This window comes from Chamaea fasciata, unplaced genomic scaffold (genome assembly GCF_029207755.1).
Source record: "Chamaea fasciata isolate MVZ Bird 193981 ecotype frontalis unplaced genomic scaffold, bChaFas1.0.hap1 SCAF_14, whole genome shotgun sequence".
Classification (NCBI taxonomy): domain Eukaryota; kingdom Metazoa; phylum Chordata; class Aves; order Passeriformes; family Sylviidae; genus Chamaea; species Chamaea fasciata.
Genome location: NW_027094099.1, coordinates 2,334,596 through 2,361,662, shown reverse-complemented (window position 1 = coordinate 2,361,662; position 27,067 = coordinate 2,334,596). Strand labels below are relative to the sequence as shown.

The 27,067-nt window shown below is 52.3% G+C and overlaps 1 protein-coding gene across 1 annotated transcript in view; it reads right to left on the bottom strand.

Moving 5' to 3' along the window:
• The window catches only part of HCN4 (hyperpolarization activated cyclic nucleotide gated potassium channel 4), a 95,481-nt gene extending 69,601 nt beyond the window's left edge, over window positions 1-25,880 (bottom strand). Inside the window, exon 1 of the mRNA XM_066196094.1 lies at window positions 25,177-25,880. Coding sequence (XP_066052191.1) covers window positions 25,177-25,880 — 704 coding nt within the window. The remainder of the gene's footprint in view (window positions 1-25,176) is intronic.
• Window positions 25,881-27,067: the final 1,187 nt, after the last annotated feature.

The window sequence follows — 27,067 nt, the reverse complement described above, 5'->3', positions numbered from 1 at the left end:
AGCACAGCTCTCCTCGGGGCTGCACTGCTGACTCCAGATTATTGTCATGGCCCCTCAGCTCTGACCTTTAAAGCCAGCACTTGAAACCACAGGAGGGGAACTTCTGTATCCAGTGATCCCTCTATTGAAGGTGTCAGGGAGGAGACAACCTTGGGGCTCTATGAAGGAGGCAGAAAAAGCTGGAGCACACCAAGAATTTGGCTTGCACACCAACTCCAGCACCTGCCTTTCCAACGTGAACTGCCTGGGAGTTAAAACTCCCTTGTTAAGATTTGCAGAGCTCCTGCACATTTTCATTTCACCCACATAGGAAGCAGGATCTGCTCAGGGTGGCATCAGTGCATTTAGACTTAATTAGACTCTCTGGGCCCGCAACACCTCAGAGGTCTGATACCATCCAAGTGTCATTTTGCATTTGCTCCGAGGAACATCTTTTCCCTCCCTGTAAATTACTGGCCACAATGACTAACGGTGCATGTGATGTATGTAAGGGCAAGCACCAGCTATTAATAACCCATGTTTTCTGGATTTCTGTTGTTCCTTTCACCCAGGGATTCCACGGAGCTGACAGTGATGAAATTGGCTCCGCTGCACCCAGGAGAGGCAGAGTTATTATCCCTGCCTTGCACACAGAGGAGCCACATGGCAAAGAGGAGAGTGCGGGATTTGTCCACGGAAGGCTGAGGCTAAGCAAGGGTTAGGACCTGAATCTGAGTTTTGAGTCTAACCAGATCTGAAGCCATTCGTATGGCTTGCAACAGAGATGCATCTCTGGGACGTCTCCCTCTGATATCCTGCCTTCTTCTCACTTCTCTTCCTGTTTCCAAAAGCCCACATAAAAAATTAATAAATATGAATGTATTGTTTTATTACAGTTGACTCAGTGCAACTGAACAGCTCAGAGCACAGGGAACAGGCAGCACTATATAAACCAGATGTCTTGTTCAAACACCCTTGGTTTTTATACTCCAGCCTCCTCTCTGCACACTCCATGGATCTGAAAATCACATTTTAACATGCACCACTGCCTTGGATCTCTTAATTCCTGATATATTATTTAAACAGAATGTATCTGAGAATTATTGTGGCACAGACACTTCAGGAATATGTTCTCCTTAAGCACTGCTGTGTCACTCAGCTGATGAGACAGCCTGTACACTCTGTAGGTATTGGTTTGTGGGCTTGGAATGCTGGACCATCTTTCTGCTCTGCCTAGAGCACACTGTGACAGCAGGCTGGGAATATTGCTTTTGGAAGTAGGTTTTTACAATTAAATGAAACTTCCTTTTTCAAGACCATTCCATGGTGCAGTGTGGGCAATTCTAGAGCATGAGCTCAGGAAGTGAGGAATTGGAGAGAAAGCAGCGAATCCCAGAGGTGAGAGGCTCAGCAGCATCACGGGGCCACAACAGCACTGAAACCCCTGTGCATTTGTGGCTTCTGAACTTCTGCTCTGGCTCCACAGTGCTTGCACAGTCCAGAGAAAATGGACTTGATCAGCCTCACCTCTAAATTAACAAAGCTTTTTTTGCTGAAGGGTGGTCAGCTGTGGGCCGAAGCGAGGCGCTGCCTCCAAGTGAAGCACAAATAACAGTGCACCTGCCTGGCAGTGCCAGGGCCCGGGAGATTCTCCCCAGCAGTGGAACTGAGCTCCCACGCCTGGCCAGCCCAGCTGACCTCCCAGGATCGGCTCTTTAATGAGCACAGCTTGTTCAAACCAAGCCCAAAGCCAAAGCCAGCCGCTGTCCCAAGGCTCGGTGCTGACTCCAGAAGCAGAGTGCCACCTACTGAGTCCCACACGGAATCTCCATCCCTTGCCTGGTGGGGAGGACCTGCTCCTTAATTCCTTCTGAGCTGGAGGAACCCTGTGCTTCTCTCTGGATGGTGGCTGCCTTTCCTCTCTCTGGACTGCCCTGGATCAGGTGGCCTGGCAGGAAAGATGCCATGCTGCAATTCCCAGGAGTGCTGTGGGGCTGGGAATAGAACTCACCTTTTGGAAAGAGCATTAGCAGAGCTCAGGATGACTGGAGCCACAGTGGGAGCAAAGTTTACTCCAGAAACAGCCATTCAACAGAGACAGCTGAATGCAGAGAGCAAGAGGGAAAGCAGGAGGAGATCCTTCCCTGCCCCTGGAAGCATTACTTCTCCCAGAGAGGAGCAGGCTGTTTCTACTGGAGAGTTACAGACTTTGCTCTGCCCCAGTGATAATGGGAACACGGTGATTCATTGCTCCTAAACACGCTAAAGGACATTTCACCAGTTCAGCAATTCCCTTGTGGGAAGAATTAATTTATTTACAGGTTTACCCAAAGACCTGTGCACTTGGAAGCCTCTTTGCCATGAATACTCACCAGAAAAAGAGTCAAGCGAGTTACAAAAATATTCTGAGTGCTGTTTAATGGGAAAGGACCCGGCTAAAGGGAAAGACAAACAGTTTTAATTCCTCCTGACCGATCTGTGCAAATACTCTGCCATCCTGACTAAAGCCCCTGGGAGCACTGCTAATTAGCCATGCATTCTGACAGCACAGGAGGGCTTGCTGGGTGCCAGCCTCCTCCAGAATTCCCTGGATGCCTGCATCTCCTGGCTTCCCCAGCTCCTGGAGTCAGGGGCACCAAATCCAGCGGCAGTGCCAGCTGTGGAAAACCAACAATGGGGGCCCAGCTGGCTGGGAAAGGGCTGCACCCACAGCTCCACCCCCAGGGATGCTCCAGCACCTCCTCGGGTGACAGCAGGAGCTGGCAGGGAACATCCTTCCCCTGGTCACCGCGGAGCTCCAGGGTCAGTGGGGTGGGACAGGATTCCCCGTGGGACTCAGTGCCCTGCCACGAGCACAGGGCTGTGAGAACGACGGGTGGAATGCTGACACAAGCGGGTGAGCGATGGGGAGAGCTCCCAGCACGAAGGAGGTGTGGGCCCAGCAGCACTTTGCATTTGGATTCCTTCAAGCTCCTGCGCTGTCCCTGACAGAGCTCCCGTCGAATTCAGCTGGCAGTTTTACCCGAGGCAAGATATTCTCCAAGGTTTGCACTTAGCCTTTGACTTAGATTATCTTCAATCTACATAATTGCTCACCTAATCTCCTCTGAGCAGTGCCCAATTCCAAACCATGTTTCAAGTTTAGAACATATGCTCATATTATTACCTTAAAATATAATTACATGGATTTTGGTAAGTGGAAAATTAAGGGAGCTATTGCTTATGTAACACTTGGAGATGGCATTTGCAGTCCAAGCAAGGAAGTATTTTCATTGCTTCTCTATCATTAATTTTTAAATCTAACACTACATTATTAAACAATAATCAACACCCTCCATTTTTCAAAGTGATGTCCAAACATTAATTAAATCTCAGCAGATATAATTAGGAAGGTATTATCATCCTATATTACAGATAGATTGTGAGATACTAAAGATTAAAGAAACTTCTTCAGAGGTAGAAGTACCACCCAGCAAATGTAGCTGTCTAGACTCAGGAGAGGTCTCCAGCCATGTTATAATCTATAATTTGATCAGTAGCAGCAGAGGGGAAATTTCTCCTCTCTTCTATTGTAAAAATATAAATATACACATTAGTTAGAGGTATTTTTATTCCAGCAGTAATAGCTGACAATTTGCAAACACCACGTCTGAGGCACTGATGGATTTAAGCAATTATAAGCAGGTACATTGTGACTGCTGCTCTTTCTTTAACTCACAAAACACAGGGCACTCTATCAATGTGAGCTGCTGCCTCTCTGCTCTGCACCCACTGCTGCCAGGTTTCCTGCAGAGATGGAGACCTGGGTGACATCAGGGGACCTGGGCAGGCTGCGGAGGTCACTCTGTGTGAGCCTCAGGAAACGCAAGGAGGCCGAGGCTGGAGCTGCACCCGGGTCAGGGCAAGCCCCGGGATCCATCCAGGCTGGGCATGAAGGGATCCAGAGCAGCCCTGGGAGAAAGGGACCTGGGGGTGCTGGGGGTGAGAGCTGGAAATGACCCAGCCCTGAATCCCCCCTGCCCTGGGCTCATCCCCAGCGTGGGCAGCAGGGGAGGGGAGGATTCTGCCCCCGTGTCCCCTCAGGTGAGAGCTCACCTGCAGAGCTGCCCCAGCCCTGGGTACACAGCACGGGGAGGACCTGGAGCTGCTGGAGAGAGCCCAGAGGAGGCCACGGAGATGCTCCGAGGGCTGGAGCCCCTCTGCTCTGGAGCCAGGCTGGGAGAGCTGGGGGTGCACACCTGGAGAGGAGAAGGCTCCAGGGAAACCTCAGAGCCCCTGGCAGGGCCTGAAGGGGCTCCAGGAGAGCTGGAGGGGGACTGGGGACAAGGGATGGAGGGACAGGACACAGGGAATGGCTTCCCACTGCCAGAGGGCAGGGCTGGATGGGATATTGGGAAGGAATTGTTCCCTGGGAGGGTGGAGAGGCCCTGGCACAGGGTGCCCAGAGCAGCTGCGGCTGCCCCTGGATCCCTGGCAGTGCCCAAGGCCAGGCTGGACAGGGCTTGGAGCAGCCTGGCTGGAACTGGATGAGCTTTAGGGTCCTTTCCAACCCAGGCTGTTCTACAGATCCATGTGACAGCGAATTTTGCTGGAGAATTCCGAAGAACTGAGGACGAGGAAAGCAGAGCTGATGTCAAAGGCAATCCACCAAGCAGTGTGTTTGCCTGAACAAGGGAACAGCTCAGTGCTCAGTGCCTTTTTCATCAAGCATTCCCTCAGGAGAGAGGGCAACACCTTCCCCTGGTGTGGGCTCTGCAGGGAGAGAGAATAAGCCACATGTGGGATGCTCAGCCCTGCCCAGGGAGCTGCCAGAGGAGCCCCCAGAAGCTGCTGGTGACTGTCCTTCACAAAAAACTCCAGTCACCAAGACACAGACACTTCCCCGGCCTCCATCTCAGTTTGAGAGAGGCTTTATGAATCAGCCAAGACGGACAGTCCTGACCTTCTGCGACTTTGCTGGAACATCTTCCTTGTGTTTGCTCCTTTCCTGCCTCAGGAAACCCAGCACTTGGCATTATCTTTGTGCTCAAGTGCACCAGTCATGAACCACACCCACATCAAGTGCCGTTCAAGCATGTGAAAAAAACAGTGGAGGGGATGCTCAGAAGCGCGTTCACTTCCAGTCAGGTGGGAAGTGAGGACAGGACTGAAGTGCCAGGACAGGACAGAAGCATTCCATCTGTGAGATGGATCCTCCAAAGGTGAGTGAACTCACATCCTAAGCTTGGTTTCAAGGATTGAGCAAACCACGTTTGCAGAAAGGCTCCTGGAGGCTGGAGTGCTGCTGCCTGCCTTCCATCTCTCCCGGGATAATGAGGGTCCATCCAACCTGTGAGGTCCTAACCCTGCGAGGGGCTCCGCAGGAGCTGCATAAGCATTTCCCAGGGATTTGTGTTCAATTTGATGAACGACTGCTCCCAGTCCTGGCTCTGCAGACAAACTGGACCACCCAGCACCAAGAAGTTCCTGCACTTTCATTCCCAACCAGGCTGAACCACACCCATGGCACAAAGCTCCGGAAAGTCCCGGTGGATTCGGCCCCACGGAGTCAATGCCCACTGTCCTCAGCTCCTTCCTGCCTGCAGATACCAGCCTAACAAATTAAAGCCTATCTTAAATCTATACTTAGAGCCCAATCTTCCCAGAAAGGTAAAAATAAACAAGATTTCATTTCTCTCACAGAACCAGAGATAGCCACAAGAGACTCGGTTTGTTCCGGCTCTAAATTTGGAGCATGGAGGCCAATAGAGCACACATCCCATTTCCGACTAAAGCAGCATTATTAATATTTTCTCACTTGCTTGGACACAGCTATTAATATCTCATGGAGAATTCCCCTGCAAGGAGCTGCAAGAAGCAGTGAAATTTTTTAATGGTACTACTCCTAGGAAAGCTTATCCCCTCCCTGTCCGAAGGCCCAAAGGAGCAGCATTTACACACCGAACCCAATTTACTGTCGTTCTCACAAGCACCACCGAGGTGAGCACAGATATAAATTGTCCTGCAGTGGGAATTCACTGCAGCAGGGGCTGGAGACGCCATGTGAGGATGGAATGGTGCAGATTCACTGGGAGGATTCCTGGGGAAGGGAAGAAGGGCAGTGCAGCCGCCATCAGCCCCATGTCTGGAGGACTCCTGTCCCCATGGAAGGTCAGACCATTTTGGGGTCCCTGATGAGGGAAGGTTCCCTCCTCACCCACACCGCTGCGCGAGGCAGGTTTCCCTCCACGGCTGGCTCACCAAACCCACACCCTCCATGGGCAGAGAATTCAGCCCCAGGTTCTCTTTGCAGCATTGAGCCAAAGCTGCACGGATAGCACGGAGCAGAGTTAACCTCTCTTCATGCCCCACCCTACTGCACTCATAAACATTTGTGGATTCCCCTCTCCCTGCCCACCTGCAGCTGAATCCCAGGGGTCTCCAAGGCGTTGGATGTGTATTGATTGCAGGCTTCCCAGAATACATTATGCATGAGCTGCCACGCTCAGGGCCTGGCAATTCAGCATTGTTTGATCTCCTGAAATCTCCTGCTTGTATGAATATGGAAAAGTTCCTCTTTGTTTGCTGCCCATTGATCCAGACATTGACCCTTCTCCTGTGTGCGTTTACCTCTGATGATTTAATAATGAAAAAGACCAATAAAGTGAGGAAGGGAAGGAAGCCCCTTCAGGGGGACCTATTGCCATGGAAACGTGCCATATGTTGCTGTTGTACAGAAGGGATGGATCAATAGGGGCTGCAGCCTCCGAGCCATCAGGAACATGTTGTGGAATGTGAAGGATTAAAGCCTAAAGACATGCATAAGTTGTGACACGATGAAGTTCAGGCCCTGGCCCACGTCCACCATCCGTGAGTCAAAGCCCAGTGCTCGGCAGGCAGGCAGGGAGGATCTGCACCAGGGAGCTCTGGGCTGTCTCAAAGAGCAGCAGGACTGGGGAAGGGCTTGGTTTGTACACAGGGACAGGAGGGAAGATGATTGTCTAGGGATGCTGTAGATATAGCTCATATATATCTCATATGTATCATATTTATCACATGTATATAATATAATCACAGAATCAGAGAGGTTTGGGTTGAAGGGTCCTCAAAGCCCATCCAGTGCCACCCCTGCCATGGGCAGGGATGCCTCCCACTATCCCAAGGTCCTTCAAGCTGGCCTTGGGCACTGCCAGGGATCCAGGGGCAGCCACAGCTGCTCTGGGCACCCTGTGCCAGGGCCTGCCCTCTCTCCCAGGGAGGAATTCCTTCCCACGATCCCATCTGACCCTGCCCTCTGGCAATGGGAGCCATTTCCCCTTGTCCTGTTCCTCCATCCCTTGTCCCCAGTCGTTCTCCAGCTCTCTTGGCAGCTCCTTCAGGCCTCGCAAGGCCACACTGAGGTCACCCTAAAGCTTCTCCTCTTGAGGTGAACAATCCCAGCTCTCCCAGCAGAGCTGCTCCATCCCTCTGCTCATCCCAGAGCCTCCTGTGGCCCGGCTCTAGCAGCTCCAGGTCCTCCCTGTGCTGGGGCAGCTCTGCAGGTGGGGTGTCACCCGAGGGGACAGAGGGGCAGAATCCTCCCCTCCCCTGCTGCCCACGCTGGGGCTCAGCTCAGGGCAGGGGGCTCTGGGGGTGTCTCTTTGTTCAGAGCTGCTCCAAGAGTGGCACAGGACACACAACACTGACATCAGGGACCTTCCACACTCGTCTCCTTGGGAAGTCACAGGGATGACAGGCTGGGTTCTAAACTGTTTTGTGTTGACGTGTCTGTCTTGACATAATATGGGTTTATGTGAGCTGAGGATGTCACTCTCACCACTAGGAAGCCGAATTTACTAAAATTAAACACCAAAATAAGGCAGAGAAATGACATGAGTCACACAACAAGGTAAGAATCCCAGTTTGGGGAGTGGGGGGTGTGGCACAGGGGACACTGCAGTGCATTCTGCAAGCTGTTGCTTTGCCTTGCACTGACATATTTATGCCCTCAGACTCTGCAGTTGTCCCCAAGGAAGTGACAAACCCTGCTAAGTCATCTCCCGGCTGAGAACAAGACTTCCCACCACCCGAGATGCTAAAAAGATTCCTCCTGGGCATTGCTGTGCTCCAGCTCCTGAGGGTTGGGACTCACAGCTCCAGGGCCCCCAAAGCAAAGTGGGGTCCCCTCATGGCTTCCCACTGCCAGAGGACAGGGCTGGATGGGATATTGGGAAGGAATTGTTCCCTGGGAGGGTGGGGAGGCCCTGGCACAGGGTGTCCAGAGCAGCTGGATCCCTGGCAGTGCCCAAGGACAGGCTGGACAGGGCTTGGAGCAGCCTGGGACAGTGGAAGGTGTCCCTGCCCATGGCAGGGGCTGCAATGGGATGAGCTTTAAGGCCCTTTCCAAGCCAAACCGTACTGGGATTCTGTGATCATTCCAACATCCAGGCTCTCCCTGAGACTCCAGTGCCCGGGTTTGGGACACCTGCCATAACCTCTGGAGTGTGCAGCACCAGGACCACCATCCCCACAGGTAACTCGCCCAGGTACAACATCTGTGTGTGTGCCCAGCTCTGGGGCCAGCCACATCAGCCACCCCACAAGGAAAGCCCAAAAAAGCACCAGGAGCACTCCCTGTGCCTGAGGATGGATCAAACCTGAAGCTGCTGTTCAGCTGCAGGATTTACTCCACTCTGCTCCCAGGCACACGTGCCCTCAGTCTCTCTCCAACTTCCACAGTTCCCAGGATTTATGTCTGAGCCTGGCAACAGCATCTGCCAGCCCTCAGCACCGTGCACACACTGCTGCACTGTGAGCTCTGGGTACACCAGATGGGGCAGGGAGAGAAGCCAGACCTTTTTTCCTGGGTCATGGCAGCACGGGAATGCCCAAAGCTGCCAGGAAGAGGTGACAGAAAGCAGCCTGGGCTTTTCCAATGGTCTGCCGGAATGATCATATCCAAAGCTGCCTCCCTCTAAAGGCTCCAAACTTCCTAAAGCACATGTTCAGCGAGGACAGGGAAAGCCAGAGTGACAGTGCAGTGTTGGCTGCATGTGGCTGTCACCCCTGGCAAGGACAGCTCACCTCAGCCCTTGGGGTTACACAGCACAGGTGAAGAACTGGAGGAGTGGGGCGACTCTCAGTCAAATCCCTTCTTTCCCGAGCGTGGCTTTGGGGTTAAAAACGCTCTGGCCGACAGGGATGGCCAGATTTTTAGTGTGGATTTTCTGCACCCAGAGAAGATGGCTCAAGCCTTGGAGGCAGTGCCAAAGGAGCAATGTTTAAGGAGGATGGATTGGGACGGGTGGAGCACGTACTGTGTTGTGGTTTGGACCTTCAGCTCCTCGTGATCCACGTTACTTTCTGGGAATCCTCACTGGTTTACATCCTTGTTAGCCCTGGGGAGAAATGTCCGTGCTGGCACCACTGTTCCACACAGGGTTCACACCCAGTGATGCCAGAGCCTCTTTCCATAGGGAAGGAGTGGGGTGGAAGGAGTAAGGCACCTGAAAAGGGAACGAGGCACTGCCTGTGTGTACTTCAGCTTCCAAAGCACAAAATGCTTCTCCTGCCCAGCTCTCCTGCCGCTCACATCAGACTCTTGTTTGTAATGAGTTATTCAGGCTGCAATGGAGCACAATGAATCCTCAAAAAGACTAATGCTGCTGGGATCTTGGGGCTATTCAGGTAGCCCAGACCCCAGACAAGAGATGAATCACCTTCTAAAAATGCAGCAGTTAAGAAAAAAAAAAAAAAAAGAAAAAGAAAAAAAAAAAGGTCCAATTGCTTCTGATTATTTTCAGTCTCAGAAGAAACATACTGTACTGAGGCTGTGCTTACCTAAGGCATCCACGTGAATCCACTATCCCTCCCCCTGGAATGGCTGTTGAATTAATTACTGCCTGTACTGAAACACTGAGGAGCTCCCCAGAGACTGGCTCCCTTTTGACCTCAAAGCTTTTTAGGGCAGGTGGCTGAGCCTCGCCAGCAGCAGCATCTGCCAGCTGGGGAAACTGAGGCACGGAGGGGCAGATATTCCAGAGGGCCTCACTCCCTCAACAGAGCAGAGAGGAGAGACCAGGAATTTTGACATCCAATCCGGTGTCCAAAGGGCACTCAGCTCTGAGCTTCAAGTCCTCCGAAGCCCAAACAGTTCCTGAGGAACTGTTACTGTCCCTCCTGTTCTCTGTTGGGCTGACTGCAATGAGGAAAGCCCGCAGGAAGTGGGAGGCAGCAGGAGGCTGAGGGAAAAGGAGCAGGACTTGGTGCACCCTCCGGGACAGCAGAATGAAAAGCTCAGCCAGGGGACACGTAAAATACATTCTCCCCAGAAAGGACAGTGTCACAAACCTGCCCACAGAGGAGGCTTTGAATCACAATTAGACGCGATATAAAGAATTCAGAGGCTGCCTTCAGGACATTTAAGGCCTCTCCCCTCCTGTCACACTGGTAGGAAGACATTGGGCTTCTCACCTGCCTGTGTGGCAGGGAGCGTGCTACACCCACCCCTGGAAAGGAGCATGGGAGCATGTGCTGGGGATCCAGGTCCTTCCACTCAGCCCCTCCCTGCCCTTTGCCAAGACCTGGCGTGCTGCTGCATCTCTCCTGCTCTTTCCAGGACTCGCTGCAAATTTTCTGACTTGTGGTGTGGTGGGCATTCCCAGGGGGTTCTCCTTTATCAAAAGCTGCAGGGTCTGTGACCCACAGAGACCTCTCCAGCTATTTGTTCCCATCGAGAAACCTTCCAGCACAAGCTGGAGCTGCAGCCTCTTCCCTCCTCAGCATCCCAAATCCCCACTGGGATATGGGGGTTCCGTAAACTTGCTGTGACTCTGCTGCTCCTCCAACACGCAGAGTGCCAGGGACAGGCAGAACAATAGTGATGGACACCACGAAAAATGCTCAGATAAATCTTTTCCACTGTGGGCTGGACTTGCCCTGCTCTATTTAAGCCAATGGAACAAAGCCATTGAGCCCTGGGGGAGCAAGTGCCAGCCCTAAATCATTTCTTTGATTAATTGTTCTTGGGAAGGAAGAATTCATTAAGCATTCCGCTCAGCAATTAGAAATAAATATATTTTTAGAATGAACAACCTGCCAGAAACAAGTTGTTTCAGAAATAAATTCAGCTTGATGCATTTTCCATCAATCCAGAACGAGGAGGCTCCAGCCTGCCAGAGGGACAGGCTGGGAAAGGGACACTGCAGGGACAGACAGGACGGGGCTGTCACTGAGGAGCTCCTTGTGATGTCTGCACCACTCAGGTCCGGTCTGCATGAGCAACCCGAGAGGAAATAAAGGAGTTTTTCTCTATATTCCTATTCCAGCCATAAGCTGGGAATATATCTCCCTGCTATTTCACAGGAATATGACAAAGCTATTCCTACACACAGCTGGGGCAGAGCAGATATGAGAGTCATGAAAACCCAATAAATAACAACACCCCCCTTTGTATTTCCACTTCGGCATCAGGCTCAGACAAGCTACAAGGGCAATGTGAAATAACAACCTCTGTAAGGAGTTTGGGACACGAAATTGCCACAGCCTTTAGATGTGAGACACGCTGACACAGTAAATGGTTACCACAGGGACAGCAGGACAGGAGCCTGCTCCAAGGCACCGACAGCCAAACCCGTCCCTGGCCACTCAAGGTACAGATGCCACTAAACGAGGTGTAAGGGTGAATTTTCAGTTTTAAATCCATACTTCAAGGCAGGAACTCAGCACAGGCTCTGTTCATGCCTGAGCCCAGACAACCACATGGAGCTGTGAGATGGGCGCTTTGCCCTACCCACCAACCTAAAAAAAAAAATTAAAAATCTACTTCCGATCCTGAGTGCGAAGAGGAAACCCTAAAAGAACCTAAACATGCTCTGGGATCTGAGAGTCACAGCCACAAAAGGCTATTCCAGGCTTTTAAGTTCTGTGCCTTAAAAGAAAAGACAAGGCTTATCCTTTGGTTGTGGTGCCTAGGGGCAAGTCTGTTCCCTGCCCTGTTTTGGGAATGTAGGATGGCAGCAGTGTCTCAATGAATTCCAGCTTTTCCAAGAACACACTCTCAAAGGGCCCTCTTCCCTAAATCATGGCACATCCTTGTAGTTTTTCCTTCTGCACACACAGGACCCAAATTCAAGGCCACTGCAGCAGGCACTGGCTCAGCCTTTGATTTCAGCAGGGATGTGCTGGGATATCACAGAAATTGGCTGGGACTCCATCACGATTACATGATTTCTATGGTTTTCTTCCTTTTAGTTAATCCAGTCCTTCTGCTTAAGCTCGGAGTAGGGCGAGAGCCAGGCTTTTGCTCTTGTTCTTTCACGCCAGCAGAAATGTCTGTGCCGTGCCTCAGCCCAGCTGGGAGCCCTGGCACTGGGAGGGAGGCTGAGGAAGAGGAGGAGGAAGAGGGGTCAGTGGTGAGGGCACCTGGGGAAAGCTCTCAGGTCCCTGCAGTGACTCCAGCAGAGAACAGCAGAGGGTCTTTGACTGGAGGCCAGGGAAAGCAGGGAGCAGATCAGCTCTGCTCTCAAGTGGATCCAAACCCAGATGAGCTCATTGGATACTCAGACAGTAAATGAGGGGTCTCCTTCAGGAAAGGCATCCTTGAATCAGAAATAGATGTTTTGTGGGCAAAGAGCAGAAAATCCAGGGCTCTGAACCACTTCCACTGTAGCAGGAGAGCCCCAGGCTGCCTAAATCCTGCCTTGAAGAGCCACTGCACAAAAAGCAAGCTGGGAGTGGAATCTGGGATCAGTGACAGCAGTGCAGCACCGGCAGGTCCCACTCAGTGCCAGCACAGGGCCTGGAGGTAATTTGGGGTTCCTGTACTGAAGACATGGCCTGAGGTGCCTCCAAGGAGGGAAACTCATTCCCAGGGCCACTCTCCCCCAGGAATTTGGCTCCATATGTCTACCAATGACCCTCATCTTCCAGGAATGATGATCAACCCTCGTGCATCCACGAGAGGCCCGGCGGCGTGTGGAGGAATGATCTCACCCAGCCCTGCAGCCAGGCTGAGCTGAGGGGAATGCAGCAGAACCACTGCAGCTGCAGGACAGGGGCTGAGCAAAGCCGGAGTATCTGAGCTGCGCTGCCCTTACTCACACTGTCACCTGCCTGCCTGCAAAGGTCACCAGCTGCTCTGCCAAAGCCACGGGGTTTTATGATCTGGGGAATTTATATTACTACAAACTCCTTCATTGGAATAACCTCCCTTCCTCTCCCTGAGCCAGCCAGGGCCATACTTTGCCTAGGAGAAGGAAGTTTTCCAAAAGCTTGTGAAAAAGTCTCTGCCCTTCTCTTGTGCCCAGCTGTAGGAAAGCCATGCTCCTCTCTGAACCTTACCACTAGAGGACTAGCCAACCCTTTTCTTCTTCCCTAACTGGGCTGCAGATCTTAGCATCCCAGTTTGGGGCAGGCACAAGTTTCCACGGACCCGTCCTAACTTCAGAGAGGCGCCCTTTCCCCAGAAAAATCTTGGGCACAGGGGTGTGGAGAGAAAGCAAGGCTGGAAGCTTTGGGCCAGGCTGGGAAAATGGGAGGGCCTGACTCCTGGCACCTTGCTGAGCTCTTTCACAGCCTCTCTGCACCTCTTATGTGGGAGACTGGGCAGAAATGCTGCTGGCCTGACATTCCTGAGGGTGTGTGTGTGATGATTGCACTGGAGGAAGTGCTTGAGAACAGCTCAGCCCTGTGAGAGCACTACCCCAGAGCAGCTGCCAAGTCCCAGAGGGGTTTCATCCCTCACTTCATCCAGCAGTGTCTCCACAGATCTCATGCATCCCACTGTCTCCCATCCCCACAGACACGCCAGCACCTCTGGCATTTCCTCTTCACCTGCACAGAGGGTTGTGCTGTTGGGGGGACTGAGCTTTGGAGAAATTACATTGCTTTTTGTCCTGCTTTTACATCTCAGCTATGGGAAACACAGGGCTGGAAACACTTCTGAGCGGGGTTAGGGTGGGAGGAAGAGCAAAGAAGAGGTGGTGGTGGTCTGGAAGTGGGAATGCCCATGCGGTGGGAGCTGGCAGAGGGATCTCTGAGGGGCTCAGCTCTGGCTTACACTGCTCCCAGCCCCAGCATTCCCAAGGTACTTTATTATCAGCTGCACCCCCCGATATTATGCACTAATTTCCACAGCAGACTCGTTCACACACACACAACACACCCACCCACATGCAGCAATGGCTAGACAGACACAAAGCATGCAGCAGCCAATTATTTGGGGTGGGAACAGCTTGCATGAGCTCATGATGAGGCTTAGCCTTAATTCTGCTGAGCTGGAGAGGCTGGAGCTGTGCTCTGCTCTCCTGACTGACTGCGGAGCGCAGAGCAGGGCAGATGATGTCAAGGCAAATCTTTTTTTGTCTGCAGTGCAGATTTGGCTGTGTGAATTTACTTGCAAATGAGGCTTCCAGATCCCCTGTTGGAAGGCAGGAGTCCTAGGCCATACCCACAGCCGCCAGTGTTAGCCCAAATTCCTGCTCGTGCTGCAGAAGGGGTTGCCTTGTTTGGAAGGCTTGGGCCCAACTTCCCAGCAGGATGTGCAGGCAATGAGAAGCCAGTGGGATCGACAGGAGGGGATAGGGGAGGGGTGCCTGTGCTGCAGACACAGCAGAGGAGCCCATCACAGTGGGGATAAAGGAGGGGAGACCCCAAGAGAGCAGCTTGCCCTGTGGTTACACAAACTGAGCCCCAAAAACTGTCCAGGAGCACTGAGGGTTTAGCCAGCAGCCATGGACACACCTGGAGTTTGACCGAAGCAGGTCTGTGAGCCAGGTTTTTGTTCCATTCCCAGCCATGGGAGAGGCTGGGATGTTCCAGCCACAGCACACACAGGGGATTGCCCTGAGCAAGGCCAGCATGGAGCACACTGGTGTTTGCACTAAAAGCCAAGGGTCACGACACAGCACCTAAAGATCCACCAGCCACCCAGCCTCGGGGACGTCTTCTACAGCTGCCACCACAGCAGGGACAGACACCTCGCAGCTCCTGTGCCAGACCTGCTATCCGGGAGTGTTTACTGAAGTCAAGAGTCACATATTCCCAAAGAAAAGGGTAGCACACCCTGCAGTACACATGACTGCTGAGGGAAAGATGGAACATTTTCTTCTAAAAGCATCTCCAAACCCCATGCAGGGGCTGTACAATTCTCATTCATGGACATAAAAGGTAAAATCCATCTTGTCTGCCTTTCCATGCAGGCTTTTTTCCTATCTTTCCCCAGCCTAGTTCTAAACCTGCCAGACAATGGAGCACCATACATGGAACTGGAGAGTATTGGTGATCTCTTCCCTTATCAAGACAAAAGAACCAGTGATTCAGAAATCCCCTATCACTACATGGATCCACTGCTTTTTGGGGTCCTAATAAAAGATGGACAATAGGTGAGACCAAATCTACAGCACTACACAGAAAAGGAGAATCCCAAAGAAATCCTCATGAAACTGCCTGGTAGAGACCAACCCCACCCTTGATGGTATCTCCTCTGGCATCTGCTGTTACATTAAAATATTATAGAGTCCCCCAACATCTTCCATGCCTCCCCCCCCCCCCCCCGGCAGCACCATCACCCATTTTCTGAAAGCTGGAGACATCAAGGCATGGAGAATTCGGTTCAGGATGGCTCACAGGTCCAACCTGCATGCCTGACATCTCTTCCAGCTTGTCCTTCTGTCTGCTAGGCACTGCTTGTCATTCCAAGTGCATCCACAGCTAAATGAGCACGATACGAGTGCTTTGTATGGGCATCAAGGAGAACAGACCATCATCTGCAGTCTAGACTGGTCCCTCCTCCTGCCCTCCCCACGATTCACAGGAAAATAGGGATGGAAAAACATATTGCTCTTATTATTAATAGAAGTGTAACTTGTGCATGCATTAGTACTTTGAAGTGAAGGGGGAAAGGTCAAGCATCAAGAATTTGTGCTTAATGAAAGTGGGTTTGCTATTGTTAAAAAAAGCTGCAAGGAGCCAGGCATCATTATCTCTTCTCTCATCTCCTGGGCCCTGGGGAGAGCTGGTGCAGGACAGGGCAGGAGCGAGGTGGGCACTGCCCTGCTCTGCACAGCTGGGGGGGTCCCCGCTGCTCTCTGCACCTGGGCACAGTGAGGGCCTCCCCTGCCCCCGGTGCCCCCGAGAGGCACAGCTGCCCTGCTGAGAGATGTCAGTGCTCCGCTGAGTGAGCCCCTTGCCCTCACATCACCGGGAAGGAAAGGATTTGTCAAGTGGAGTCCTCCAGTCTCTGGAATGCAGCTGTTATCTCCTCCCAAGCGCTGAGAAGTGCCAGACGTTGCTTTCCCACACCCAGCACATCCAAATGCATCTCCCTGGGTTTTCCGTGGCCTCCCCGTGCTCAGGTGGGATGAGGATCACGCTGTTACAGCGCCCAGCTTGTAAGCAGGAGCAGGAGAGGCAGAGTTCCCGTGCTCCCGGTCCCACCGGAGCTGAGCAGTGACTCCCTGCACAGCTCCCGATTGCCTGGCGCTCACCAACACCCTGAGCGCAGCTGTGACGACGAAAAACCAGGAGTGAGAGCTCCTGCACTGGAGTCAGCTGGCAACCTGCAGCTCCTCTCCTGCCTCTGAGCTCTGGAGCAATGGATGCACACACACAGACAACCTCTCCATCCAAAGAGGCCGCGAGTTAAATCCTTAATTAGCACATTTGGACGAGCCACCACAAATGAGATTAGCTCTCGGCGCATCGCTGGGGAAGCTGCTGTGCCCCTGGAACGTGGAAGCAGTGGGCCCTCAAGCTGACCTTGGAATTCCCCCTTGGATGTTCATCTGCTTTGCTCTCATGGCACTGTCTTCCCCTGCTGCCTGCAGCATCTCCTCAGGAGATAAGAGCCTGGTTTTCCTCCAGCCTGGTGCTAACACCAGGCACGGGGTGACCACATTTGAGACTGCACGCAGGGAATAATTGCAGTTTGGAAAGGGACTCTCCAGCCAGCAAAGCGTTCAGCACGGAGAAGGGGTAGGAAAAGGTCTCTCTAAGAGCACCTTGCTAGCCCAGGACACATCTGCTCCCTCTGCTGTGTTTCTGGAGTCCTGAGTGCTGTGTCTGCTGACAAAGCCGGGGTTGGTGCTGTCAGCACTGCAGAGCTGCATGGAGCCAAGCTGCGTCCTCACCAAACCCCAGCCCGCTCCAGGGCACCTGAGCACTCCTCACCGCTTGTCCTGGACAGCAGCTTGCATTCTGAACGTGCAGAGCTGCTCAGGCAAGAGCCCTTACCCTGCCCTGCAGGCTCAGGAGTGACAGGTTTACAGCCAAGGAGTGCTCAGCTCCATGGGGACGAGCTCTGCAGGGCTACTGGGGGCAGAGGTCATCCAAACCTTTCAGAGAGGAACTTAAATCAACCCCGTTCACCATAATGACTCTGACTCTTCTGCGAGAGGGAACCTTGTGAAATCTCCGGACATTCCAAAGGCAATGATGTCACCAGCTGGGGGCTGCCTGGCTTCAAAGATGGTTGTGGACACTGCGCCTGCATGCACAGCCCCTGGAAAGCATGTGGGACACACACCTGTAAAGGAGGAGGACAGCACCTGGATCCTTCCACAGGGAAATAAGCCCATGCGGTGTCACATGTACCCAGCAAGGGATACGAGAGATTTGTCAGAGCTGGTGATGTTCTTAATTCTTCCTCCTGGCCTCGAGTTCTGGGAATGGTTTTATCCCTCCTCACAGCCTGGCCTGTGTTCAGCCACAGAGCTCATGGCAGGAACATTTCCATTTCGGGGGCAAATCTCAAGTAGCCACTTCCCTGCAGCCTGACCTTTCCCTCACACTCAGCAGTGGAAACGGGCTTTTTGAAGTTCTCAAAAGGAGCTGGCACCTTGCTTTTTGAGTGACATTCATCTGTAGGTAAATTGATTTAATAGCTTGTTAGAGTGCCAATTAGAACCAACAATAACTCAATTGACCTATAACTGCCTTGGCACCACCACAGCTTTCAAAAATAAGAGAAAGGAGGAAATCTCTGCTCTGGCAGAGATGAGAGCTCAGATAGTTGGTTTTGAGAGCAAACTGAGGGATTCATGGGCTTGCTAATGAGATGCTCATAACACATCAGAAACAAAGACAAATTTCAATGGTTTCAAGCTAAAATGACACTATGTTATCTCCAGACAAAGATCACTCTTTTATCTGTATAATAAATGGATTTCAGTGCAGCAGCAGCGACTCTAGAGCAGAAAAAACCTCATTGCCACAGAAAGCACTAGCACAGTTACCTAACCAGAAAAACACTGGATTGAAACCCCAAGTTTACCTCCTTAAAATAGTGGTGCAAAGTCCTACACTGACTCTGTGGGTTTTAACCTCAGAAACTACATTTTTTCCTTCAAATAAATTCTGTTTCATTCTCCTGCAATGGCGATTGTGCTTCCAGAAAAATTCCATCATGTTAAATACTTAGGTCTGAGGACTGAGATCTTTCAAGTTTAAGAAACAGAAAATGGGTAGCTTTTGTCTAAACATCGGCAGTGTCCAAGGAGAAGGATAATGTGGAAGGGTTTTAAATTACTGGGAAAAATGATCCATTCTTAAGTCAGGAAGGGGATGGAGAAAGCTGAGATTGTTGGAAGAGTCGGAAGGACAACAGCGATTAAGAATATGTAGGAGAAGAAGGAGCTGGTTTGGAGAGACCCACTCAGAGAAAAAGCTGAAGGATAAGGATGGAAACTGGAACTGGACTGAGTAAACACCAACCCAACCCACTGGAACATGGCAAGGGGCGAGGGGGAGAGGCATCACTGAAAACAGCATGGAAATCAGTGATCGGAAGGGAAAGAAGGTGGATATTGGCATCTAGGACTGGCTGGACAAGACACCTGCCACGGGGAGGCTGGAAAACGGAGATGGCACTGGTGGGATGAGAAACACAAACTTCAAGTGAGAAATGGGGAAAACAACAGGTTGGAGAGAGCGGGGCTGAAGGGGAGAAGGAGAAAACAAGCAGGGAGTTTGTAAGAGGGAGAGTGTGTTTCCTTTGAGGCCTGGAGTAGCCCTGGAATGTGGTGCAGTATCTTTCCTTTGCTGTAACTCCCTGCTACAGCCACTGCTTCGTTCAGAGCAGAGGGCAGTGCAGCACAGCCTTGAACAGTTCCACACCTGCTAACGAACCCAGAGACATTCCTGTGCCAAGGGAAGAGACTGAATTGTTTTTAAAACCTTAACAACTGTACAAAACACTGCATTAAAAACGAGACCGCAAAGTCAAAAGCTCAGGGTAGGAAAACAGCAGACAGGAGCTTGGCTGTGTTATGTTACAGTCATGACATGGATCAAACCAGTGCTTCCCAGAGAATTCCTGCCTCCTCCAAGGTGGGAGGGCAGGCTTGGGACAGGAGATTTTCTGTAGGAGCTCATTTCTTGCCCAGCCTGGCAGGTTTGCAGCGGCAGAGAGGAGGAACTGCAGGTGGGGTGTGATGGCCAGGGCAGGTGAGCAGAGCCCTGGAGCCTCCCCCTCTGCCAGAAAGCTCCTGCAGAAGTGTCAGGCAAGGAGCCCAATCCCAACTGTGACTGCAACAACACTCTGAGACGACGATGGGAGAGAACACGATGTCATTGTTTACAGCAGTGGTTATTTTTTGCTATAACAACAGACAAACCAACAAGCAGCAGGGGCTTGGGAAGAGGGTGGGAGGGATGGGCCCATTTCCCAGTCTGGCTGCTCACAGAGCCAGCCTAAGAAATGGTCCAAAAGTCCTCTCAAGGCACCCATGACTCCTCAGACAGGTCCTCATTCGCCCTTCTGAGTGCCAGCGATGGCCCATTCCCTGCAGAGCCCCCAGGGCAGAGCTCTGACCGAGGGGATGCCGTGTCAGGCCTCCTGCCCTGCACAACTGGGCATCAGTTCCACCACACCCAGGCCAGGGATGGTTTCTCCTCAATCCCCACCAGTCTGTGCCACCTCACTATAACCTGGGGATGATATTTCCAATTTCCTTGCTGTCAGGAAGTGAACTGAGCATTCATTGTTAGCATAGCGAATATTTTGTAAAGCCATGAGAAAATTAACCTTTTTTTTTTTTCCCCCACATCAGGAAGTGAATAAGATACAATAAATAAGATATGTTATCTTACGAGATGAGATGGAGAAAACATTCAATTGTTTTTCCCAAAGGAGCCATCCCTGAGTGTACTGAGGGAGGAGCTTCGGTGGGAGAGATAATGTCTTCATCAGTTGGCAGAGATTGGTCTGAAGGGCCTGGCTTAAGTTTATGCAAAAATCTTAACCATGGCTTTGTTAAATCTCAGTGCTTGCTTTACTATTTATTTATGTTATTTTTATCTCATTTTCTCCATGTGCAAATACCATAGTATCAATCCTGAAATATTTTACCACGGTGATCCACTGAGGTTGTTGCCTTCCTGTTTTCCAGCTCAGCCATGTGAACGTTTCCTACAAAAAGGTGTTCTCCTTCACAGACTGTCTGCTGTGGGATTATTTATCCTCTGCCTCCTGGCAAGGGAGCCGGGGCACAAAGCCTGACCTGCCTATGGACATGGCAAGTATGGATGCAGGATTTCACTCCCTTAGGCCACCGTCACAAAGCCACAGTTCTTCTGCAGCCTGGCTGAAAGTCCACTGGAAACGACAGGGACCCAATCCACGTGTTCAGCAGAATTTGGATTATCCTCTGTATGATTCCTCTTGGGATCCCCTCATTCTGCTCCAGCAAAGTGCCCTGGGAATTGGCTGGGAAGTTCTCTGCAGCAAAGGCAGCGGGACCTGTCTCCAATCTCCACGTGCAGTGTCCCCCTGCTACCCCAGGGACACACCATCACCACAAAGAGGAGGAGAGAGCCAAGCCCGGGAGCTGTCCCCTCCAAACCCGGCCTGTTGGACTCCCTGTTGGATTCCAATGCCAGGCACAGGTCCTGCCACCAAAGCCACTGCTCCCTGCCCCTTCCCTGAGCCAGAATTCCCTTGTGCTGCACATCCTGCTCCATGCCGGGCACCTGGAGCAAAGGGCGAGTCATGGACTCAGCCATTGGGCATCGGCAGGAATGGAAGGAGGGCAGCACGAGGAGCAGCACTTTGGGCAGGAGATGGAGAAAAGGACATTACTGGACTCTCCACAAATTGTTTACCCTCCTAAAGCATGGGGGGAAAGCTTCCCAGTGAGAACAGTGTGCACAGCCAGAGCAGCACTCAGAGAGGCACTGGAAATCGGGTCTGCTCAGAGAGTGGGAAAGGTAAACACACATCCCTCCCCTTCCTGCTCCATCCCACAGTGCTACTGGGTTCACTTCTTAGGACTGTAATTAGTAAATCCCACTGATTGCGCCTGAGAAGGGAGGCTGAGGGACACTGCAGCACGAAGGGGAGCAGTGATTTTGTTCTCTCCCCTTACACTCACACCTGAGCACCTGGTTTTTGCTGCCACAGAAACCTCCCCAGAGTCCCAGCAGCCAGGGAGCTCTGGCAGAGGAAACAAACCAAAGAAAGGAACTGTTTGCACACAAGTATTACAAGTAATGGGGACCAGTGAAAAGAAGAATTCTAAAATCTGTGGCTGGGTCTGCTGTCGAGCAGAATGTTTGCCATTGTTTTCAAAGAGACAGCAGCTTGTCTTCACTGCGAGGAAGTTAATAGATTACTGGCCAGTGAATAATGTGCAGTTCTATTTACATCCACTGCTGGGACTATTTTGGGCCCTCAGATAGTGTATCTGTTCTCAGGTCTTTCTAAAAGCAGCACGCTACACTTTTTTTGCAAGCCTTTCTGGGCAGCAGCTACAACCCATATGCTTCAGTCAGCTACAAACTAGACAGATCATTGTTTGTCTGGAATTTTTTTATTAAACCAATTGTACTGGATCAATGCTTCCTCTTAGCCATAAAATGCAATCCTGTCTACCCGGTGGAAGAGCTTTCAAAGTCACAGATAAATCCTGATCTAGGAAATACGGTGTGGCTCTGCACTGATGTGCAATCAGCCACAGATGCAAATGAACTCCAGCTGCCAGCACACACATCTGCACCTCAGAATGGGAGCCAGGACTCTTAATTTTCATTAGAAATTGCTAAGACACCTTTTAAGTGCTTCTAGAACCAGCCCACTGCATTAGTCAGGAGTACTCAGGGGCACCGAGCTTGATTTTTATAAAGGTCATTTGATGTCTTTTCCCCTCACAATGGACTAAAAGCAGAGATCAACAGAGCCTGAATCTATATTAATTTGTTTTACTCTTGGAGGGTCATAGATTTGCCACTGGAATTAGCCCTATTAGATGCTAAAATGATAATTTAATGAGACAATGATGAAAGGCTCTGTTCTATTCTAAATCAGGAACTCCTCTGGAAGCAGAGCGCGAAGGAGCAGCGACTCGGCGGACTCGGAGAATCGCCCCAATGTCATTTCACAGCAGTGCATCAGCCTGGAGTGTTCCATGCAAACTTCCCAGCTCCAGCTGCTGGGAGCAGGCAGTCACGAGGGCTGGAGCCCCAGCACAGCCCGCCTGGAGAGGCACCTCACTCACAGAGGGGAGGCAGCTGCCTCCAAAGCCACAGAAAGCAAGCTCGGGGTCTAAACCTTTCTACGCTTGAAACTTGACCAGCAAATGCTGCTGCACAGCCTTGGTGCCAGTGAAGGGCAGGATAATGGAGCCTCCAAGATCCTGAGGCTCCGGGATCCGCACCCGGCTGGAACACGGAGCAGTCAGGAATTGCACTGCGGACTTCCCCAAGCACACAACACCCTCCTTTGGGGCACGGATACAGCTCTTGCAAATATTTTGATAAGATCTGCTCTTTGGTGCAATCTGCTGCATTCCAGAGGTCAAAAAACGTTAGCCACATTCACGGGAGCCGTTTCCAAGAGAGATGGCTTTAGCAGAGGGCAAGAGGGAACACCAAGCCCAAACAGAAGGTGGGAAGGCTCCCACTCTTCCCCTTCAAGGCAGCCATTATCCACAGGTCACTTTCCATGGAAGCCCAGGCACGTTCTCTAAGCAGCATTCCTATCCAAACAGATCTGCTGCAGGTGACCTAGAAACAGGGGTGGACAAAGCCTGCCTGGAAATATCCCCCCTGAGCAGGCAGCGGTGCATCCAGCTCCTCCCAGCCTCAGCACATGGCTCCAGACACTCACCCCACTGCCCCGGCCCAGGGGGACAGCAGGGACACAGCCTGTGCTGCTGGGCTGGGCTGCTACACCAGCTCAGAAGGAAACCAGCCCACCTGGAATGTGCCCCAAGGTACAGACACGCAGCTCCCTGTGCCTGCCCTGCTCGGATTGCCAGCTTTCCTCAGGGCAGGGTCTGTTACTAACACCGGGAGTCACCCATGCACCCACAGAGCTCTGCATGCACAAACAGCTCAGCGCCAGCAGCTCTGTGGTGTCATCTGGCTCGGGGAGCCAGGGCTCACCAGCAGACTCCGTTTCTTCGGGCAAGGCTAGGAATGGCCCCACAGCCCAGTGCCTCGGCAATGGAAAGTTACCTCATTGTCTTATGGAATAAGCACCGGTTCTGTAGGAACCTTAAAATCCCGAACTCTTGGGACCGTCTCACCTTGGGCAAGGTGGTTACCTCAGCTCCTGCTGCTCAAGTTGGCCAGGCTGGTTCTGTGCTGAAAACAGGCACAGATATGGAAGGGAATAAACCCACTACAGAGCCAGAAGGATTTGGAAGCTGAACACTTATTTTGCGTAACTCCAGATACAACACAGACACTAAACCCCAAATTTCCTGAGGGTGCGACACACAGAGCACTCCTTGCTAGAATAACCCAAGAAAACACAGCAGGTAAACTCCGGACTCACAGGAAATACTGCAAATATAGCTAAGAGTACGAAACTGGTTTTGTTCCTTTGAAAGCTCCTCATTCTCACATTTCACTGTTTGGGAGCTATGACTCGGTCGGTCTCACTGGGGAGGCAATTTCCCCCTGGTTCCAGTGTGGGATTGGGTAAGGCTGTGTTTGCAGGGACTCTGCATCATGCTGTAGCTGCTGGAAACTCTCCTAAGCTCAGTCAGCTGTGTGCTTGGGACACTTGAATGCACTGAATTTAAATGACAGTGCAGTCCTCCAACTCACAGAGCCTTCTAATAACATTTGTTAATCCAAGCAAATATCAAGGAATCTGGTCAGTGCCAGTGCTGAATCCGCTAAGCGTGTGGGCTGCCTGCTAAATCCCTAATAGCTGGTGTCAAGAGGTTTGTCATTCCTGCCTTTAGGAGGCCAAATCCACCCAAAACTCCTTTCTGCAATTATCTCGCTAACTGTATTTTTGGGAATCATGCAAGGTTCCTTGCAGAGCCCACAAATTCAATAAAATCACGTAGTGTGACAAAGATATGTTTGACGAATAATCTTCTCCTGTGTGCTTTTAAATGTGAGGTGCAAGCCCGTTGTAATTAAAGTTGAAGCAATAAACCTTAGCCACTGATTGCACTCAGTAATTAATTATTGATTGCAGTGCTTTACATACGTATTGCAGAGGACAGTTCACCTGTGCAGCAGACGATACTTCGCTGAGAAATACCCAAACACAGCCCCCTCTGCTATACAGGACTTCACAAAAACTGGCTCTGGGGTTTCCGAATTCATTTCCTTATTAACCTCCACAGAAATGTTGCTGTGGAGTGAGAGCAAGCCATTACTTTGGCAAAGTCAGCGTTAACTATTCTCAATCCAAACTGATTTTGCAAATGAGGCTGTACAGATGCAAAAGAGGCTCTTTCTCCGTTAAGACCCTCGTTAGTGAACGCTGCCATCCCTGCACATCCCAGCTCCTGACAAGCCATGCTGCAGTAAGACGCCTACACAGCAGCAACAGTAGCAACATCCCTGCCTAACTCTTGGGAAGGAGCAGGGAGAGGACTCGGAGGTGTGAAGCATCAATCAGGCAGAGCATCCATGGAGATGCAGGACTAGTTAAGATCAGACACCACACTTTTAGTCTAGAGTTGTGCATCAGGTGGGAACAGTTTTTCCCCATTTACAAGGAACTTAAGGAGAGCCTTTCCATCATAAAAAGCCAAAGGTAATTGGTTTTAAAACAATTTAAAATTACTAAGAGTGCGGGGACCCTAAAATTAAGGTGAAATGTAAATGAAACCTGCAGCTTGTTTGAGTGGAGCAGATCTTGGCTGTGTCCTCCAGCTCCTCTGGCTAGGAAATGACCCAGGAAAGTTCTGTCGGGGTGGGTGCCCTGTGCAGGGAGGTGGCATGAGAAGGGGCAGGCCAGCTAGTTTGGAGTGAGCCGAGGAAGGGGGGGGGTTGTACCTGAAGTCGCTGTAGGGATGGATGATCCAGAACCCGGCAGACTTAACTCTTTCCTGCTCCCTCTCCACGGCCTTCTGGCTGCCAAACATCCTCAAGGAGAATTTGTTGACCCCCGGCTGGAGCATGGCCCCGAACTGCCTCTGCATGAAACCGGCCTGGCCAAGCCTCTGCTCCTCATCTGGGGTGATCTGGTCGCAGCCTCCACCTCCCTCCACTTTGATGGAGGTGGAAGAGCAGGCCCGGGGGGGCGGCTGCTGGGGCTCCGGGGGGGAGGCGGGCGGTGGGGGCACAGGCAGCCCCTGCTCCAGCTCCCCGCTGCCGGGGGGGCTCTTGTCCTCCCCGGGAGAGGCCGGCTCCCCCTCGCCGCCGATGAGCCGCTTCTCCTCGGCCGCGTCGTGGAGGTGCCTGCTGGTGAGCGAGGACAGGCTCCCTTTGAAGCGGCGGCAGTCCCCGTTGGTGCTGGTCTTGGCGCCCTTGCCGCCGGCCTCCGTCTCCAGCAGGCCGGGGTCCCCCCCTCGGCCGGGGTCTCCCCCGAGGGCCCGGGTGCTCCCAGCAGAGGGCGAAGGCAGTGGCTTGAGCCTGATGCTTTTCCTGCGGGTGTCCTTGTCGCTGTCATCCTCCTCGTCCATGATCGACGCCTTGGGTCCGATCTGCTGGGGCAGGCTGTAGAGCCTCTTGCGCATGGAGGGGGGCAGCTTGTCCATGGCGGCCGCTGCTGCTGCTGCTGCTCGGGGACAGGGAGAGACCCCCCCGGCTCTGCCCGGCGAGGGGAACCGGCACTGCCCCCAGGCCCCTGCCCCCGGCTCACGGGGCACGGGGGACCGGAGACTGGCGTGTCATCTCCTTACCGGGCTGTGGCATCCACAGGCTCTGCATCAAAACACAGGCTCCGCATCCAGAAGGGAAGGGAAGGAGGGGGAAAAAAAAAAAAAAAGAAAAAAAAAAAAAAGAGGGATGGCAAAAAGCTCCCCCTTCTCCTCCGTTGTCCCGATTTGGCTACTTGCTGCTTGTCTCCCCTTGGTGAGTGTTACTGCAATCCCTGTCTGCTCAGATGCTGAGCACTGGGCAAGAAGTCTAGAGGAGAGCCACACACTTCTGGCTGGAAGGCGAGGGAGGGCGGCAGCGGCGGCAGCAGCCGCCTTGCCATGTTGGCTTCGAGATGCAAATGTGCCGTGGCTCCCGGCGGGCAGACATCATCCGGAAAGCGAAGCTCAAGCCGCAAACTCCTCAACCTGCCGGCCAATAACACAATGAACTGCAACCTGCAGCGGCCACTGCTTGCTTACATCACTGTCATCACTTATTCCTCATGCAGCCCCTGCTCCTGGGAATATTCATGAAGCGATCCCATTCTATTGGGTTGCCATAGGAGCGACTACAGCGCACAGGCTCTGCCTACCTGAGACAGCACCCGGGTTTCTTAAAGGGGCAACGCCCGGCAACCGCGGGGCTCTGCCGCCGCCGCCGCCGCCGCGGGCACCGCGCCCCGGGCGCTGCGGGCACCGGGCAGCGCCGGGCCCCCCGCCCTCCTCAGCGGCCACGGCCGCCGGGCCGCCGCCACCTTATCAACAGCAGCGTCGTAAACATGACAAAGTAAATAAATACGAGCGAGAATATTCCTTTTTTTTCTTCTTGGATGCGGGCGCTCCCTGCTCCGCCCGGAGGTGTGGCTGCTGAGGGCAGGTTTGCTTGTGAAGGCAGCGGGGGGGGGGCGGGGGGTTCGTGGGAAGGGGCGAACCCAAATCTAAAGGAAAGCCAGCGGTTCACCTTGAAAATCTCACTTGCATGCAAAGCAGGGGCTTGGGAGTGCCTGTGCTCCCTGGCAGAAGTTTGCCTGCCGGGAACACGCTGCCTTTGCCCCCGTCTGCAGCGTCCCGGAGGTTTGGAGGGA